Source organism: Vidua macroura, chromosome 3, assembly GCF_024509145.1.
Source record: "Vidua macroura isolate BioBank_ID:100142 chromosome 3, ASM2450914v1, whole genome shotgun sequence".
Classification (NCBI taxonomy): Eukaryota; Metazoa; Chordata; class Aves; order Passeriformes; family Viduidae; genus Vidua; species Vidua macroura.
Window position 1 is genome coordinate 71,175,886 of NC_071573.1, and position 18,393 is coordinate 71,194,278.

Consider the following 18,393-nt stretch of genomic DNA (forward strand, 5'->3'; position numbering starts at 1 on the left):
TTTGTGCAAGTAGGGTAGACATGATTTTTGTCCCTGTTCCTGGCTGTGTCTCATCAGTGCTGGTGAAACGCTGGAGGGGGTGTTTGTCTGGTGGGCTGTTTTTCAACTTGACATTTTTCCAGAGATGGGCTATGGAGTAACTTCCCCTGCAATTATGCAGGTGGATTGAAGGAAAGTGGCAACTTCTTAAGTGAGAACTGTCCATTTACTGCAGTGCAGCTGTGGTGGTGCACAAACCATGTCATGCAACACTTCCACCAGGGGCCAGAAGTGGCAGCCGTGTGAATGGTGGCCCCGTGCAAAAATGCTTATACAAGTACGTGTACAAAAATGTACAGAAGATTCTTCTTGTATAGAAGAATCACCCATTTCTCAGAGCCTGCAGCTATTCCACAGCATGTATTCACTCCTCAGGGGCTGGCTATCGCAGAGGAATTATGGACAGAGATGGGCACAAGATGAAAGCAAAACTAATCATAAAATGTCATTTTTCTACCTTTAAAATAATTTCAATAAAAACATTACCTAACTTTAATTTATTTGTAAAATGCTATATTATATATAGCAAGAGCACATCAATATGACAAAGTACCACTGTTTGGAACCAGTAACATCATATTTTCTGTTAAGGACTAAAAGCAGCACATTTCAGAGCAACAAAACTTCAGTGCGTCTTTACAAAAGGAAGAAAATTAGTAAGGCACTTCCTCTAGGGTGCTAATAGCAAAAGCACCAGTATCTTTTGAGGCAATACAATAGTAATGAAAATGTTAATTTTAAACAGATTTACTATGCAAGACAAAGGCCTGGATGCTCCTCGGAGCAGCTTGTAATAACACTGGTCCAAGCCAGAACAAAACACAGCAGCATAGTACCAGAGTTTGTATTTTACCTTTTTGCCAACATTATTAAAGAAAACTAACATGACCAGGTTCAAAGTAGAGCAACAGAAGGACCTCCTGCAGTCTTCAGAACATCCTACATGTCACAAGCTCTTTACCAAACCAGTAACACTTACTTGGAATGGGCACAGCCCTTGTGGCTGGGCATGTATCCAGGCTTGGCTGTGCCCCTTCCTAGAGGAGTCTGACACAACTGTCCAATGGGGAGCCAGGAGCCCACCACTAATATTGCTCTCTAACATCTCCAGAAATATTGGGGAGTTGGGCATTCTCTATGGTAAGCCCAACAGGCATGGCTGAAAAAATCAGTAACCTCAAGTGCTTACAGGCTGTTGCAGTCATCTTTAGTAATTCTTTCTGTAAGAATTCTGTTTCCTATACAATTTTGGAGTTCATTAAGACTCTACTCACTGAAACTGTTTTAGAAGGTACAAATGTGTTTTGGCAAAGCAGAAAAATACCAACTCGAAGTTAAGCAACCTAGAAAATGGACAAATTCTTCACATTCCAATGCATCCTTTTGCCTGTCCTCTGTTTGTCTAACAAAATATCTGCTACTTTACATCCTCTATACATGAGAAAATGTAGAATTTTTTCTTAATTTAGGACTTACTATATTAGCATACTAACTATACTTGAAGCCACATATTAAAATTTCTTTGGATGTGCTGTACTAGCAGTCTTTAAACTTTCAGTAAACATAAGTTTGTTCCAGTGAACCAAATATATTAATTTCCTGTAGTGAGTATTTCTCTATACTACAGCCCACAGGTCCAAGTTGCTATACCCACGTACACACTGCACTCCTGTCCTTTATAAAATAAGTCGCACTTACTGACTATTCTGGGTTAACTACTCACTGACATGATAGTAACTCCGTGGAGTCTCTCCCATGTTCAGTTGCTCCCTTCACAACAACAACAACAACAACAACAACAACAAAAAAAAAAAAAAAAAAAAAAAAAAAAAAAAAAAAAAGGAAGGTTTTGAGATACTCAAGCTTTTATAGGGAAAATAATCTTGGATAGGGAGGTGAAATCATTCTGTTGCTTGCCCTTTTTTAAATTGTGAAGAAAAGACAAAACTCTCATCACTGATCCTGTATCCTTCAGAGATGGCAGTGCCAATTCCAGTGTCCAGCATAGTGGCTAATTCAAATATCACCTCTGCTTCACTGGGTTTATACAACCAGCGGTTCCCAACACTGCGTTAACTTTTCTTCACTGACTGTGTTGACAACGACATGGTCACAGTCATACTGTGTGCCTCCTGTAGAGAGAAACATCAAAGAAGGGAGGTTATCTTTGAAGTAAGAGACAAATACTCTAGGTTTCAGAAAAGCTCTGTAAGAGCTGGTGTAGTCGGCCCATAGCTCTGAGAAGATAAACGTATTTTCATCACTGCCTGCTTTTGGAATTTATTTTTGAAACAGTTCATGAATTAACCTGGATCATTCTGCCTTATTCTCTCCACCCCTTTAGCAATTCAATTTCTCAACTTTTTCAGCCTGGATGGAAAAGGAAAGAAACACTGCAGTACAGTCAGGTGCAGCTCCTTGAAGACTGTGACTTCCCAAAAGTCGCATTTGACATTCAGTTTTCCTGCAACAATTGTCAATTGTCACTTGGCTCTAAAAATAGAGTGAAGCTGTTTAGATGATGAAGTAAGTCCTTCTGCTAACAGACAATACACACATGATCAAGTCAGAGACAAGGTCTGGCACTTGTTTACTCCTTGCCATTATAATCCTTTATTTTAACCAGATGAATCACAAGTTATCATGCACAATGTATCACCCAATGTTCAGCTGTTTCCACTGGCAGCTGAACGTATCTGAATGCAAAATAGAAATATTTATTAGAAAAGCTTAATCTACTTATGTGATACATGTTCTCATAGAAGAGCACTATTAATATTCTGACAAGAAACTGGGAAGCAAAGACACGTTTGACTGGAGCTGACAGTCAGAATTGATGTTTTTTCCCTCAGATCTAGTATGTACTGCAGAAATGTAGGACACATGCATTTCCTGTAGTATAACACACCTGCAAAGCAGGTAGTATTCCCACTGGAAAGTAGCCATTTATACAAAGCACCAGGACACTCCCACGGACACTGTCTTTTTATTCTGCACCCCAATTGCCTCCTGACTGAGCAGAAGACAAGTCTGGCAGCAGAAAGCTTATGATGAGTGTAACATACTGAGCTTTGTAGCTAATATTTTTTTTTTTTTTTTTTTTTTTTTTTTTTTTTTTTTGTAGCTCAGTTATCACTGTGAGTGCAAAATTTTTATTAAAGTGGTGTCTGATAGAATGTAAACATGTTAAGATGGGAAAAGATGGGATTTTTTCTTCAGTGGATAGAGACACTATTTACTTTGATAGCATGGTGCTCTGGACAAGGCTTTGTGCTATGCCAGTTTATCCACAAGGTGGCATTGGCAACTGCACAGTTACACAACTGCATTCATTTGCTGAGGAATTCTTTAACACACAATTTGTGGTCCAGGATGGACCAGCAGAGTTGGCAGAAACAGGCAATGTTCTTACTAGGCTTTCTCAAATGAAAGCTAAATGCATCTACTCTTTTGTATTTACTGTACAGACTTACTTTATTTTAAAGCTAAGAGTGCATCTATACTTCCACTACCAGACCTATCAATTGTAAAGTTTCTTCAATTATAAATGCAGAACACATAATTGCTTTTAACATGATTAACTGAAGAAAAGGCAATGCAGTAGTATTTCTGCTTGTTTGGAACAGGCTCCCCAGGAAAGTGGTCACAGTACCAGACAGAGTTGAAGATGATTTTGGACAATGCTCTCGGGCACATGGTGAGACTCTTGGGGGGTGTCCTGTGCAGGTCCAAGAGTTGGGCTTTGATGATCCTTATAGGTCCCTTCCAGCTCAGGATATTCTATGATTTCAGGCATTCAGTCCTGTTTAGTTCTAAATTGCTGACTGTTGACTATGCTGTTTTTCTGGTTGGTTTGGGGGTTTTTGGGGGTAGTGGTGGTTGTAATTGACATAATTAATGTCACAGCATCATTTTAAAACCAATTTTAAAACAGCTAAAAAATTAATAGAACAGATACAGAAAATGTTTATTCCCTTCACCCAAAAAAGCAGTTCTGTAAGAACATCTGATTATGCTAATTCTGCTAATCATTCAATTTGCTACTTTTTTAGACCTTCTGTGAAGCTCTGAAAACGAAGTTCAGAAACAATATCTACACAAATCAAATTACTATGACAAAAGTGACTCCAAAATATACATCACATGTCCACAGACCCCAGGCTGCTATGGCAGAATCTCACACTTGCCATATAGGTATAGCCGTTAATAATCAAAAGAACCTCACCTTTTTGCATCTAATCACATCAGTATACAAGCCTGCCTTTGCTTTCCTAATATCCTTTGGCTATTCCATCTACAACTACTATATAAGAAGATTTGCACTTACAGAAATTAATGAAACGTTAGGTTGTTCTTGCTTCATCATTTTAAATAATCATATTCACATTGCCTGAAAATTAACTGAGGCTATCTACAGCGAGTGGACACTGAGACTACAAGATAAGCAAGTACTGTGGGTTGCTAAATTGTACGAAGGAGAAATGAAATGAAGTCTTAGGGCCTGTATAATTCAGGAGGTCAAACTAGCTGATCGGGTCTTTTTTGCTTCTAGATTAAAGCAACTGAAGCACCATCCTTAATTTATGGGAGCGTTTAGTGTGTATCCCACTGCAAATACCATGTAATTAAGACCCAATGTAATGAGATAACATTTGCTTACCTTTGATATCTAAAACCAGCTTGGGTTTCATCTTGCTATAAATTCTGCCATCAGGACTAATATGCCAATATTGTTTGTCTTCATTCCGCTCAAATGACAGACCGAGTTTAGAGCCAGGAGTTATAAGATTTCCAACAATTGTCAAGCAGCAATCCTCTGCCATCTGTGTCATCAGAAAGGCAACAGCAATTACTCAGAATGGCCTTACTTCTACTGTCCACTGTTTTTTTAATCGAATAGGAGAGATATCATCAGGTGAGAATAGAATTCAGAAATTACGTTCCCTCCAGGAATCCATTTTTGCCCCAAACTCAAGACTCATCTTTCTTTTGTTCCTGTTTATGCTGACACTCTCCACTACACGGGAACATTGAAATAACTATGCTGTATCAGATCAAAAGGAACAATTAGCACCTGTCTCTAGCAGTGGCCAATAACTGAAGATTACATTGATACCATGGAAGATGACATTGACTGTACTCTCGTATGCAGTATGTTCCTGGTTATCTCTTCCAGGCTACAGCAGTTGCCAGCCCAGAGACTTTTCCATGCATCTTGGAATCTTTAATGCTCATTTTCTGTCCCATGTGTGAATTTATTAGTCACTACCCACCAAGATCAGTGCAACCCTTTAACGTGAACACCCTTGTGTATTGTAACCCTTCTATACTGCAGCAAGCAGTTCCAAATCCTGACTACCACTATTTTTAAAAACATAAATTCAAAATAATTTGATATGCGACTAGTTTTATTCGATGCTCTCCTCATCCCTTGATTATTTTAAAGGATGTGTTGTCTATGCTATGTTTGCAGAGACTTCAAGCACATCATCCCTCAAAGTGTACACTTTGTAGGCTAAAATGTCCTTGCTATTTTGTCTCTTCCTTGCATAGAGGCTCCCCATTTCCTCTGAACATATTTTTTTCCAAACATTTCTAGCTTTGCAGTAACCTTTTCATGAAGAGGACATAACTGCACAGTATCAAGTGTATGAATTTCACAGGGTATCACAGTAATATTTGCTTCTTTGTTCTACACTATTTTCCTAGCCAATTGTATTACTTGATTCCAAACATCTGCAATTGTCTTCTTGGTTAAAAAAAGAGCTGGCAAAAATCAAGCTTATTTCAAAAGAGTGTTAAGGCTGTATTACTAAGTAACAGTTAATTTTTCTAGATAAACAGTGATTTTCAGTAGATCATCATAAACTGTGCCTTTTAACTACTGAATGCACTTCTGTGGCAGATTGAACATTCATCTGTCATTGTTGAAATGGCCCTAAATTATTTTACAAGTATTTTTGAAAGCACTTTCTTGAAAAAGTCATACTTCTGACTATCATAACCTAGAATTAAAGAAAGTTGATTTGGTTGTGAAATTCTCACTTGTATCTGAAGAAGTGTTCTCTAGTGGGACTAGGAAAACTCTGAGCTTAGACATTAGGTCCACCAGGCCAGAACTTCACCCATCTCCATGAAACTCATAAAGAGTAAGGAGACCTGCATTCATATCTGTTTCTGAAAAAAGAGCAGAATGACTTTCATATCTTGCTTACTACTTATCCCACATACTCAAAACAGTCCTTCCTAGAAAATCCCAGGCACAGCTCAAGGTCACATCTCATGACTCAGTCACTGAGATGACCCAAGCTTACAGGAAGGTGCAGGTTCTTCCAGTGACCTATGTCTGCCTCCATGCAGGTAGCTACCCACCCACCCAGGAGCTCAGTTTTCTTTGTAATATATGGTTAAACCCTATTTTTGGTTTGTGCAAAATGGATTTACTGCTATTCATCAGAAAGATGGCAGAGCTCTGTAAGAGTTCAGTCACTTAAGATCAATGTTGCCAGCTTGCACTCTGCACTAAGCTACCTGATTGCTATACAGCACAAGCTGTGTATTTTCTGTGCACAGAAAATTTGCTTTATGAGATACAGAAAAAGGGCAAAAACCAGGAGCATTTATCCAAAGCTGTATAATACCACACTATCTCAATATGAAAACTTGTTGACATGTTTGAGAAGCACCATCAAAAGAGAAGTCTTCTGTATGTCATATTAAAGCTTTTAGCTTACTTTGCATCATTTTGCTGTCTGCATAAATCCCTTTTACAAGTGCATGTGTCCTGTAAACATGTCCAAACAATGCCTTAGCTTATTAACAGTAAGATTCTTCCCTCCAGCATAGATGACATAGTTATAAATGGCTCCTTTGAAGTTATACAATCCTATAGAAAAAGTTCACATGATTCTTTGCAGTCAAGCTGTTTAACAGTATTAAAGTAACTTAATTTTCTTTTGGCTGGCATCCCTACCTAAGACTGTTAATGCTTAAACATTATATGAACTGTGCATACCTCTGCTCACCTCAATGACAATTTGCACATGATTAGTTTTATGGACTGTGAGAAAAGTAGGGCTTCATTTGGAAACTTGTACAGAAGAAAGAAAAAAGGATGGATTTGACAAATACAGGGATAACCAGAAAACAAACAAAAAACCCCAAAACAAAAAAATCCCACCCCTAAATGGCTCAAAAGAGTGGGATTTTATCTTTAAGCTTGCCTAAATGCAGAAGAGGATATTGTCCTAGGGTGACTATATGATGTTTGTATTTTTAATCATCTGTTTCTTCCCAAATTTGCCATAAACCGGTACAAATACCAACCTACATTACACTAACTGTCCTACTGCAAGGTATGCATAGGTCAAAATATTATCAGGAAGGGTCTCCCCTGATTTGATACTTTTGCAATACTTTCTCTCAAACTTTCAATTATATGAAAAAGTATCATACAACTAGTTTGTATCATCTGAAAAAGGCAGACTTGATTAAAACAAAACAAAACAAAACAATACCCAAAAAACCAACTCCCTACAGAAAGATTACATTATACTTGAAACAGATTAAGTCTATAAAATAAATGAAGATGCTGCAGTAGGAATTAAATTCATAAAGCTCTACTACTGGAGAGGAAAAGGGAAAATGCACATTGAACTCAAACCTTACCCGACACTTTATGAATCCATCCTGATAAACCCAGATTTGATCATCTGAGTCTGTATCTTCTGCAACCTGTATTCTGAGAAGATTCAGATTATCTAGGTTGCCATCAGCTGACATGAATTTTCCTGTTTCCTTGTTTCGAAGCCTGAAGTACACACGTTTCTGCACAAAACAAAAGAACTCTTTAACCACAATCTCAGCAGAGAACACATCCTGCTCTGAGTTATCTTCAGAGCAGTTACTGTTAGTGCTGAACCCCAAACCTCCCTCTTTCTGAAAGTTTAACTTTTTTATTTGAGAACTTAATTCAGAAGCCCATAAACATGTGGACGAGACAAGCTGTGAGAACTCGCCACTCTGCATGGAGAGTTTTAGGCTTTCTTGTGCACTGAAATCAGCACACACTGGAAAGCTAAATAATTTTTAACTCAGAGCAGAACTAACTTCTCTCGGCTAATTCCATTCCACATCTGCTCTTAGCTTTCATTAAGGCTGCACTTGTGTGGCCTATTCCAAATGAACACTTCTGTTCAGACAAGCTCTCAGCAGGGCAGTCACAATGCATTATTCCTAATTCTGCTTAGGGCTATACACAGACAAAGCTATGACAGCAAGCAAATGAAGTTGGTTACAGGTACAAGTAACCTATGAATTAGAAAAAGCTGTTTCTCCAATTAAATATGGCTCAGGAAGACCCTCAAATATTAAAGCTTCCAGGACTGCTGCACCATTGGACAAGATCCTACGTCTTTATTTAGAGAACAACATAAAGAGTGCATGACAAGAATAAATTTTGCATTAGATTTGCAAATTATTCTACCAATTAATAACCAGGGAGGGACTTTTCCTCTTAAATCAAGACAAAATCACTACTAACTGAAGTATCTTTTTTTTTTTTTACCAATTTTCTTGTTCCATAAATAATGCAGATAGTACAGACAGTATGCCAGCAACCAGTCTAGGTACTAGTTATGAAACAACTTGAAATATTTTATATATTGTAGTTATAGCCATTATTTATTAATCCTTAATTAATCCTTATATGCTGTCTTACGTACTTTGGTTTAAAGGATGCTTAATTAACAGTTTAAGCTGTGTAACTGCAAAGCCATGTAGCATATTCAAACAGCTTTTATTATACACAAAACTCTGGATTTCTTTACACAATTGCCCATGCTGAAGTTTGTCACATGCCTGTGACAAGGCTGTAATGCTGCTTTGAACTGCATAGCATCTCCCCAACCCCATGACAAGATATAAATTAGTGCTTGATGAGCTCATGTCAAAGCCCACTCACCTGCAGTAAAGGTCTCAGAGAACCTATTTGACAAAAGCCACTGGCTTTATACCAATCTGGAATTTCATTTGGTGTTAACAACATCTGACATCCCCTGTAATTACTGTGTTCATAAATTATCCATCTATGAGGAGAAAAAATAAGACAATGTTTTAACTGCCAAATTCTGCTTTGGAATCAATAAATGAGTTTAATAGAAATCTGTCCCACAATATAGTAGTGTTTAGCTTTGGAAAGTCAATTACCTTCTTTGTAACAGGCCTTAAAAAATAATAAAATAACAGACTGATTTAGGTCAGCCACAGTGAAATGGGTTCAAATTTTAGAGTCCTATTATTTAAAAATTACAAGCTGAATGAAGCAAAGCATTTTCTTGGGAGAACCCAACTTTTAAATACCATTTGTTTTCAGCAGGCACTGTGACTCCTCAAGGACCATAGATCTATATTCTATAAATGCTATATTGCTGCAGGTGCAGAACCAGCTGGTTTGTGTATCTGAATTTGGACAGGCCTAGTTCACGTGAGAAAGAACTACTATGAATGCTGCCTGGAACAAGCAAATACTGGAAACTGCAACAGGGTAAAGTTCTCTTGGGTATTTTGATAGAGATGTTATTTCATAACGTCTCTCTTCTTTCCAAATACCTGCAGTAGGGGTGGGGAAGAGACAGAGCAAGAGTGCACATAGAAAAAATTTGTTTAGCGTTCCCTAACACACATCCAACTACACTTAAAATCACACATTGAGTGCAATCTATCAGAACCCAACTTCTGATTCTCCATTATTGGCACAGCCAGTGAATAAAATAGGCTGCCATACAGTGCAATTTCTAGAGTTTTCTCACAGTGATGTGCTGGGACTCTCTGGTAGCCCATGGGGGTTTGAGTACATGAACACTCAATATGCTCATTTTCAGGTTACCTCCTTCCTCTGACTGTTTTCTCACCAGACTTCTCCACCCAGAGGCAAACTCACTTTAATTTTGGTGCTTTTTCACTGCTTAATACACATCTATCCCCAGATATGAAATTAAGAGAATTATAAATGGAGGTCTCTTAGCCAAGGAAGAGAAGATGAAATCCTCTTCAATAACGGAGGCAGCAGGGGCAAGAAAACTGTAAACCCTGTATTTTTACACATTTCAGCAGCTGACACTGCTATAATGAAATCAGAATTTTCATATCATAGTCTATGTTTCCAGTGATTCACAAAAAAAAAAAAAACAAACCAAAAAAAAAAAACAACAAAAAAAAAAAAAAAAAACAAAAAAACCAAAAAAAACCAAAAAAACAAAAAAAAAAAAAAAAAAAAAAAAAAAAAAAACAACAAAAAAACAAAAACAAACCACCACAAAACATCCAAACCCACATATATAGGAAACACACACAATTCACAATTCCATTACCTGGAATAATGACATCTGCCAAGAAGTAACTTGATGTTTGTCTTCATGTTATGGAAAGTGAGAATCAACTATATTGTGGTCATGGTGAAAGATACTGAAACCTTGGGAGGCTTCATAATACAAACATGTACCTTTTCTTACAATCTTTGTTTCAAAGTTCAGTTCAGTGTGCTAAGGAAACTCTTTGACTAGCTTATCCTGATGGGGAAAATTATTTGCTCTACAGATTTGCTTATTAGCTATCCACTTGAGGGCAGCCTTAAGCTACCCAACAGCATCTCTCTAGCACACACCTTGGAAATTTACCTCTTCAAAAGAACACATTTAAATGCAAAGCAATAGTAACATGGATCTATCATTAAAACCCAAAAAACCCCAAACTACAAAACCCACCAAAAGTGGGGGCAAGTATCTTAGAGGTAGAGGCTAACAACAAGGAAAAAACCAAAAAGATAATTTAACAGATCTGCTGGAATCCTAGAATATAGGACAGTAGTTATAAAAATGCTTCCAAACAGCTTTTAAACTTCATGACAGTATTTTTTTACATGATCTTCAAGGGTACATTTAGAGAACACAACTGCTTAAAAACAGCTACCAAATCTAATTGCTAGATTCTCATCCAGTTCCTGAAGTAAAAGGGACTGCTACTACTAACACCAAGAGAGGTGAGATCATGGTCTGATTGTACCTTTGTGTCCACAGCCGAGGTTAAAGGATGACCATGAAGACTTATTAAAAATAATTTTGAAGTTATGACACAGATCCCAAACCAAATGATTTTTTTACGACTGAGACCTAAACCAAGAGCACAGACGTTGGTTTTAAGAATGCTATCTAAGCTGATTTTTATAATATGGCATGAGAGAAGACATGAGTTTCCCTGAGAGCTTTATTCAAATTCCTTTCAACTCCTAGCAAAGGACAGAGTCAGTGATAACATATTGTTGAGACAGGATATGAAAATGCTCTGTAAGACGAAATGGCATTAATGCACTACACACATTATGATATTCTAATTTTACATTCTGTGGTTCCATCACACCTGTAAAGTTGAGTAAGTACTTCACTCTAAAGAATCAAAAGGTGATTTTAAACTTACATGCCACCAAGGACTTGAACTGAAGCTATTCGAGGATTGTATCCCAGGAACTGAAGATTTAAGATTTCTGTACTGAACTCGATTTTCTTTCCTTGGAAACCCGTCTTTTCAAAAAGAGCTATGCAGGGCTCAGACAGCTCCTGCAAAAGGAAGATAAGTGCTTTTATAGGATGTTGGAATTCCAGATGGTGACTGTGAAAATCAGTACTCCACAAACCCCTTCAGAAGTTTCTTCTTGATTGTTTAATATCAAAAACTCTGAATGTTTCTGCTATACAACTCTCTAATTAAACCTGAAAAGTCATGAAAAACCCTTATACAAAATACATGAGGGATCTGCTCGCATGGAACATAAAGCTGCCTCATCTTCAGGCAAAGACCTCTGTGGCTCGTTCTTGCACAATACCTTAAGTGTGTTTTAAAATACATTTTAATCAATGCCATATCTCTCTTCCATTGCACTAAACCCCACTCGTGGGAATTTTCTTACAAAGAGCTGAACAGACAGTAAGATAATATTGATTTCTACAGCTTCAAATGATGACAGCCTTGTCAGCACTGCTTATCACTTACTGCATTAATTTTTAACTTTTACAGTAGGTTACGGCAACTTCAATCTCTGACTAGACAAAAGATTCAAGATTCATATTAATGAGGTAAAAATTCATTGCAAGTGAAAACTGTAACACTGGAATCCTCCAAATTGCTGTGGGGAGATGATTCTTCTCCTCTGTCAAAATGCTTCTGGTGTCAGAGGGATTCTGCCTACATGAAGCTTTCTGCAACACTGAATCCAATTTTAATGTCTTCTTCAAAAGGGACTTTGGACTCCCTTCTGTGAGGCAAAGTATCTGTAGTGGACTGAAAATAACCTGTCATAATGAAGGCCTTCCTGTGGAAGCTGGGAGGTAGGGTTTGAAATTCCCCAGGGTAAAGTCAATTAAGCCTGAGTGTCCTGGTGTTACAGTGTACACTCATAGACAGAAATGACAGTGCCACTCCCTTTCTCAGAAATCTTCCAGCCAACGACTGCATAACAGCAACGCCACAGCCAGAAGAGCTCCTTCCTTCTGGCATGTGTTCAGCGCACTCACACATCAACTGGATTGGGAACGCCTGACATGACGCAAAGTCTCGACAGACTCCCATCCGGCCTCAGGCATGGAAACAGGCCCTCCAAGGCAGAGCTGGCTCCATGCATGCATGGCAGCTCATATATGCATGCTTCCATGTGAATTTATTAGGCAAGACCTCCCATCTACCCATTTCCAGACAGTGCTTAAATTCCTCTCTAATCTTCCTTTAGATGTTTAAGGGCTCAGATGACGGCGTTGCATGAGCGTCACCATTACCTGCGCAGCAGTCCAACTTATCACAGAGCGAGCAGCTGAGCTGTGTTTCCTGATGGCACACGTGCTGCTAGGCTGTGGAAGATGCCAGGAGAGGCCTTTTCACTTTACTCCAAAATCAGAGTATGCTCAGCCCCACCACGAAAGGCAACACCAGTTAGATTGTCATGCACCACCACGGGTAAAGAGCCCAACAGCACCAGTCACACCGTGATGACGTCCCAGTGCCTCTGAACTCTTAAGTCCTTTTACAGACTGGCACCTGCCCTTTGAACATGCAACTTCTCAGACAACAGCCTTTCAGCCTCATGTAATGCTTTAGAAATAATCTTCTTGCAAAGAAAACAGAAACAGAAAAGCAAATCCTCCAATTTTCTGTCACACCTTACACTGGGCATTTTTTTGATTCAGCAGCGACACTGTTATATAAAACAGTGACAAGTGTAAGGTCAGCTCATGAATTTGCTGTCAGTTCTTCCCATGTACTGCACTGTATCAAGCTGGTGTTCCTGCAGATCTACATTTAGTTATTCCACAGGGTTTCTCATTGCAGATGACTGTTCAAGTATAAACCACTTTCACAGCTGTTTTTTATAGTATGCTCAGGAAGAAGAACTTGAGTCAAATTCTGTTTTCTACAGCGCAACCATGTGGAGCATGCAAAGCAAGCACAACCAAGATATAGTGGAATCTAACCCCCCAATACCTTTGAGCTTATAAACAGCCCTTAATATAGTTTCATAAGTTCCTTTATTTAAAAAAGCCTTTTTAGATTTCACTTACAGATGTATAAAATAACCCTTTAATTTCCTTTTTTTATGGTCCCTTAAAAACACTTCAGAGGGGTGTTTAACTAGATGAATATAGTAATATGACATTAAAATAGCAAAGGTGCTTCTCGTATAGAAATGTCATGAAAAATCCTGAGGAAAGTTATAGAAATGGCAGATGGTAGGGAGGAATTAAGATTGGCACTGCCAAAATACATTCCCAAAATATGCCTGACAGGTGAAACCAGGAACTAAAATAATAAGGCTCAAGCTTTTGGAAAATCATGAAAAACAAACAATGTAAGTAGTTAGATAGGAATGATCATTCTTTCTATTTTGGTTTGCTAATAAACCAATGAGCAGAGTAACCCATTCTCTTCTCTGCAGCTAGGGAGCCTCTGAAGAAGGAAGCAGCAGCACATGATTTGCAGACAGATGCAGCTCTGTGCTACTGTTTGAAGTGTGATAGAATATAGGGCTAGAACAAGTTTCACGAGTGTAAACAACTTAAAGAAGCACAGAACTGGCATTTTTGTTTTAACACAGTCTCTGTCACAAGTAGCAAATCTTTTAGAAGAAAGCTGATCCTTCCAGCTTGAAACAAGCATTTTAAACCCAGGAACTACTGAAATGAAACAAGCATTTTAAAGCCAGCAACTATTGAAATGTATTTAATTCATGGCAATCACCCACCAAGCTTGGCTAGAAACAATTCTATTGTTTTTAACAGGATCTGTCTACTAGACAGCCAAAGAGCTCAGGAGGCAGACATACTTGCTGCAGTTGTTTGTTTACAGAGTACATCAAACTTCTCCAGAGCCATGAAAGAGGATGACACATTTTTGTTCTCCTTCATCAACTTCTACACCACTGACAGGTTACCAAAATTACAGTGGAGTGCAATAAAGTTGCCAAATTCAAAGAAGAGATTCAATAGTGAACTCCTCCTTTTTTAGAAGGAGTACCATCTCATGTTGCTGTAAATCCCTGGAATCTTGACCACATTTTGCTAGTAATGACTTTGATCTTAAAAGATACTTGCAGATTCCGTAAGTGATCCATCATAATGATTGATTATAAGCTTGAGCAAACTCATTCCTGGCCACTGATGAGTTACAAAATATGTAAATGTAGTTTAGTTTGTATCCACCACACATAACAACACTGCTCAATTTTGTCAAATATTATGGGGTGTTGCTTTACCTTATCTAGAAGGGTGCATTATTTTGTGATTAACTCAAATTCCATTGTCCTGACGATAACAACAGTGTCTTATAATTACATGTATTTCATGCAAAGTTGCTTAATTAGGCCTGCTTTTTAAATATGCGCCATAAACAAGGTCCATGGTACAGATATTTCTTCACACCATCCTACCACCTTCTCAATCCATTCTAAGTGGTCTCTCCTACCAGAAAATAGACTTGACTCTTTACAGAAGTTCTTTTATATGCTGTTATTAAGAACAGGCATTCTAAGCAGTTGCTTCTGTAATGTCTTCTCCTTTGCAAAAACAGCACAGAGGTCAAGAAAACCTGACTAACTGCAGCTAGGACATTTAACTGCTACTGCACAGAAGAAACCCAAACCAAAAGAAACAAACCAACCACCCCCCGCCGCTGCCCCCAAACCCTCCTCTGTTGTATGTGTGCCATAGAATTTTTACTGTTGCAAAAAATGGGGACTCATCACTGTCCTTATCTTTACAATATTTTGAATAGGTTTTACTTACAATATTTATGATCCGTAAAGATTTTAGAACTGCTTGGGGTGAACAACCCATTGCTGTTAGATCAGGATAGATCCCTTCTTCCAACACATACTGGTTACCAGTGAATTCCTCCTGGTCATACACTATGCAGCTGTAGAAAGATGGAGAAGAAGTTCCCTCTTAAGACATCTGTGCCAGTAAAATGCAGCTGCATTATTTACAATGTTTTATCCTGAAAGATTGATGTGCAAACCGCAAAGCATTGTTCTCTCTGTCCCCATATATGAAACCACCTAATGTGTTAGAAAGCTAGTTGCTTTTCTAAAACTTCTACCATTTTAGTGATTTTGCAGTATTCATTCAGTATAACTTACCTGCCATCTAAAATTTTTGAAGACTTCACAGCAAATGAGTCAATACATCTTGTGTTTTTTTCAAATATTTGGCAGTTACCCTTGAATTCAGGCTCTGAAAATAACTGGACCTTTAAAAAGTTATAAACATATTTAAGGAAATTCATTCTTCTACCTTTTGTTACATCTCTACCATTAATTCTATAACTACATAAAAACACCCAGACTTCCTTGTTCACCTATGTCTGTCACCTCTTCAGTGTTACAATCCTTGCTCAAGAGAGCAAGGTAACAACTCCAAAAATAATTCTGGCTTTAAATCACTTACTGACATACAAAATAACAACACTAACAAGTATAGCTTCTTGGTCTATCTGCTGGTTAAGATGTTTAAATTCCCACAGAGTGGCCAGAATAGGCACACATTTATTAAAAGGCCATAAAAAAGTTTTCTTTTATATTATCAATCTGCTTAATCTCCAAAATGCATACTCTTCCCAGTAAATGAAAACTCTCTGTCTCTCAGAACACTACTGGTTTATAATCCTTGCACAGGACTCAGACAATATGCCAAGAAGCATGGTATATATTTGCAGGGTATATGGGCTTTATGAGCCTGTTACAGCTACAGACACAGTCTCATGTTGGTTCTTTCCCTGCTCCAAGGATAAGAGAGGATACATCCCCTAGAGTGTTTTGCCCGTATTAAAAAAAAAAAAAATCTAAGCAGCAAACTTGCTAATTTGGCTAGAGGATAATTAGCCGTGATCACATGAAGTGATTCACATTACAACATGCCTACCAGCTTTATTCACTCTTAATAGAGATAGGAGTGTGGGCAGGTACAGCATTCTCCAAGGAGGAACACACCGATGATGGATGCAGTCTGTTGGCTGCAAGCCACTACTTTGTTTCCTTAGGATAGGGTCTTAGTAGGCACATAATGTGAAGATGCAAATAATTTTTCATGCACACAGCTGAAAATAAGCAGCCTTGAGATTTTTATTCCCCATAGTTTATGCATTATCCCTATGCAGGAGATTCCAGTGAAGCGTGCTACTAATCAGGAGTACCAAACCAGGACAGCTAAAAATTGTCTCCTTAGTCTCCTCACTACTTTGACTGAAATGAAAATAAAAATAACAGTAAATTTGTACAGGGACAAACCTGAAAACCTGAAAAGGTTCAGAAAATAAGAAGGATGAAAAAAGCTGCCCATTAGCTTCACTGTCAAAACTACATATTAGTACTTGCACAAAGGAGACAATCCAATGTAGAAATATCCTAACTCACTGAACAGACAAGCTCTCCCTTCCATTTCCTTCCCTTACGATATTGACAAAGATGGCATTAACTTTTAAGCACAACTCAGCAGTATTTGTGAGTGAACAACTCCCTTCAAGTGCAACCACCACTAGCAAAACTCTTAACCAAAGAAATAGGTTCAAAAGGAATTAAGTCAGCGGTACCAAGAACAACAACATCTATCCTGTAGTGTTCTCACCAAAACATCATCTCTGTGGTAGAGCCCTCACCTCAGCAACAGACTCCAGGTCCTGCACCTCTGCACAGGGCTGTGGGCTCCAGCTCTATAAAACAATCACTGATAACCCCAAATTACCTCACTTGCTGAACCAAGACATCGCCGTTGCCCTAAGAAAGTTCCGATGGCAGTTGTGTATCAAATTCCACCTTCCTTGGGTCTTAATGTGCCTTACTCAAGAGGTTTGGAAAGTAGCCTTCCTCCACCTGCAGTCTTCACTTTTTGATTAGTCTGACATCTATGCAAATACCTGAGTGTTCCCCTGGACAAACAGCCACTTCTTTATTTACATGTTACAAACACCACACAGTATTGTTTCATGTGCTTAGAAAAGTATCTTACCTTGACTTTACCCCTTTCGCTTTCAACAATATCCTGCAAAAGTTTTGAGGGAAAGAAGGGAAAAAATATTTTCAACAGTGATAAAATAACACAGAAAATTTACTATTAATTATCATTTAAATAATATAAATAAACTGAATTTGATAGAAAAAATGGAGTTCCAAATACTTCAGAGAAACTTGCAAAACAAATAGAAAATTAGGTCCTTACCATAACAATGGGTTGAACTGAAGATATTTTGCAATTCTTTCCTCCCCATGCCTCAATGCTGGGATACAGCCCTTTAGCCAGTATATACTGCTCCCCTGTAAACTCAGGATTCTCATAAGCCACCCATCTAAAAGAGGAAGAAGAGGAGGGTGGTTGGTAGAAGTCACACTACTCTATTAAAATACAGGTTCATTACTGTCTTAATGTAAGAACAAATAAAAAGTTTCTGAAGTGCCAAATTATGATGCTGTTAAAACTCTAAACAAACCAGTGTATCTGATAGTGCAAACCCTATGCAAATTTTACCACCTTCTTGCATTATGTTGATACAAATCAGAGTGAATTAGCTAAGGCAAAGCACAAGTTCAGACACATCACATATCCTAAAAGTTATCTCCAGTAAGAATATTTCAAGATGTTTTAGAATTCTATTATTTTACCAAGGTCAAGTTCTTTTCTTAAAAAAAAAAAAAAAAAAAACCAAACCTAAAAAACCCAAACAAAACAAACAAAACAAAAACAAACAAACAAACAAACAAAAACAAAAAAAAAAAAAAAACCAAAAAAACAAAAAAAACCCCCAAAAAACCCACCAGACAGATAT

At 38.0% G+C, this 18,393-nt stretch overlaps 1 protein-coding gene across 1 annotated transcript in view; it reads right to left on the bottom strand.

Moving 5' to 3' along the window:
* Positions 1–521: 521 nt before the first annotated feature.
* CRYBG1 (crystallin beta-gamma domain containing 1) overlaps positions 522–18,393 on the bottom strand; it is a 41,767-nt gene continuing 23,895 nt past the window's right edge. The window contains exons 13-21 of the mRNA XM_053972684.1: positions 17,790–17,916; positions 17,580–17,612; positions 15,716–15,825; positions 15,363–15,492; positions 11,512–11,651; positions 9,002–9,125; positions 7,708–7,866; positions 4,700–4,862; positions 522–2,171 (exon numbers count right to left, since the gene is read on the bottom strand). Of these exons, the coding sequence (XP_053828659.1) occupies positions 2,083–2,171; positions 4,700–4,862; positions 7,708–7,866; positions 9,002–9,125; positions 11,512–11,651; positions 15,363–15,492; positions 15,716–15,825; positions 17,580–17,612; positions 17,790–17,916 (1,075 nt within the window). The 3' untranslated portion in view covers positions 522–2,082. The remainder of the gene's footprint in view (positions 2,172–4,699; positions 4,863–7,707; positions 7,867–9,001; positions 9,126–11,511; positions 11,652–15,362; positions 15,493–15,715; positions 15,826–17,579; positions 17,613–17,789; positions 17,917–18,393) is intronic.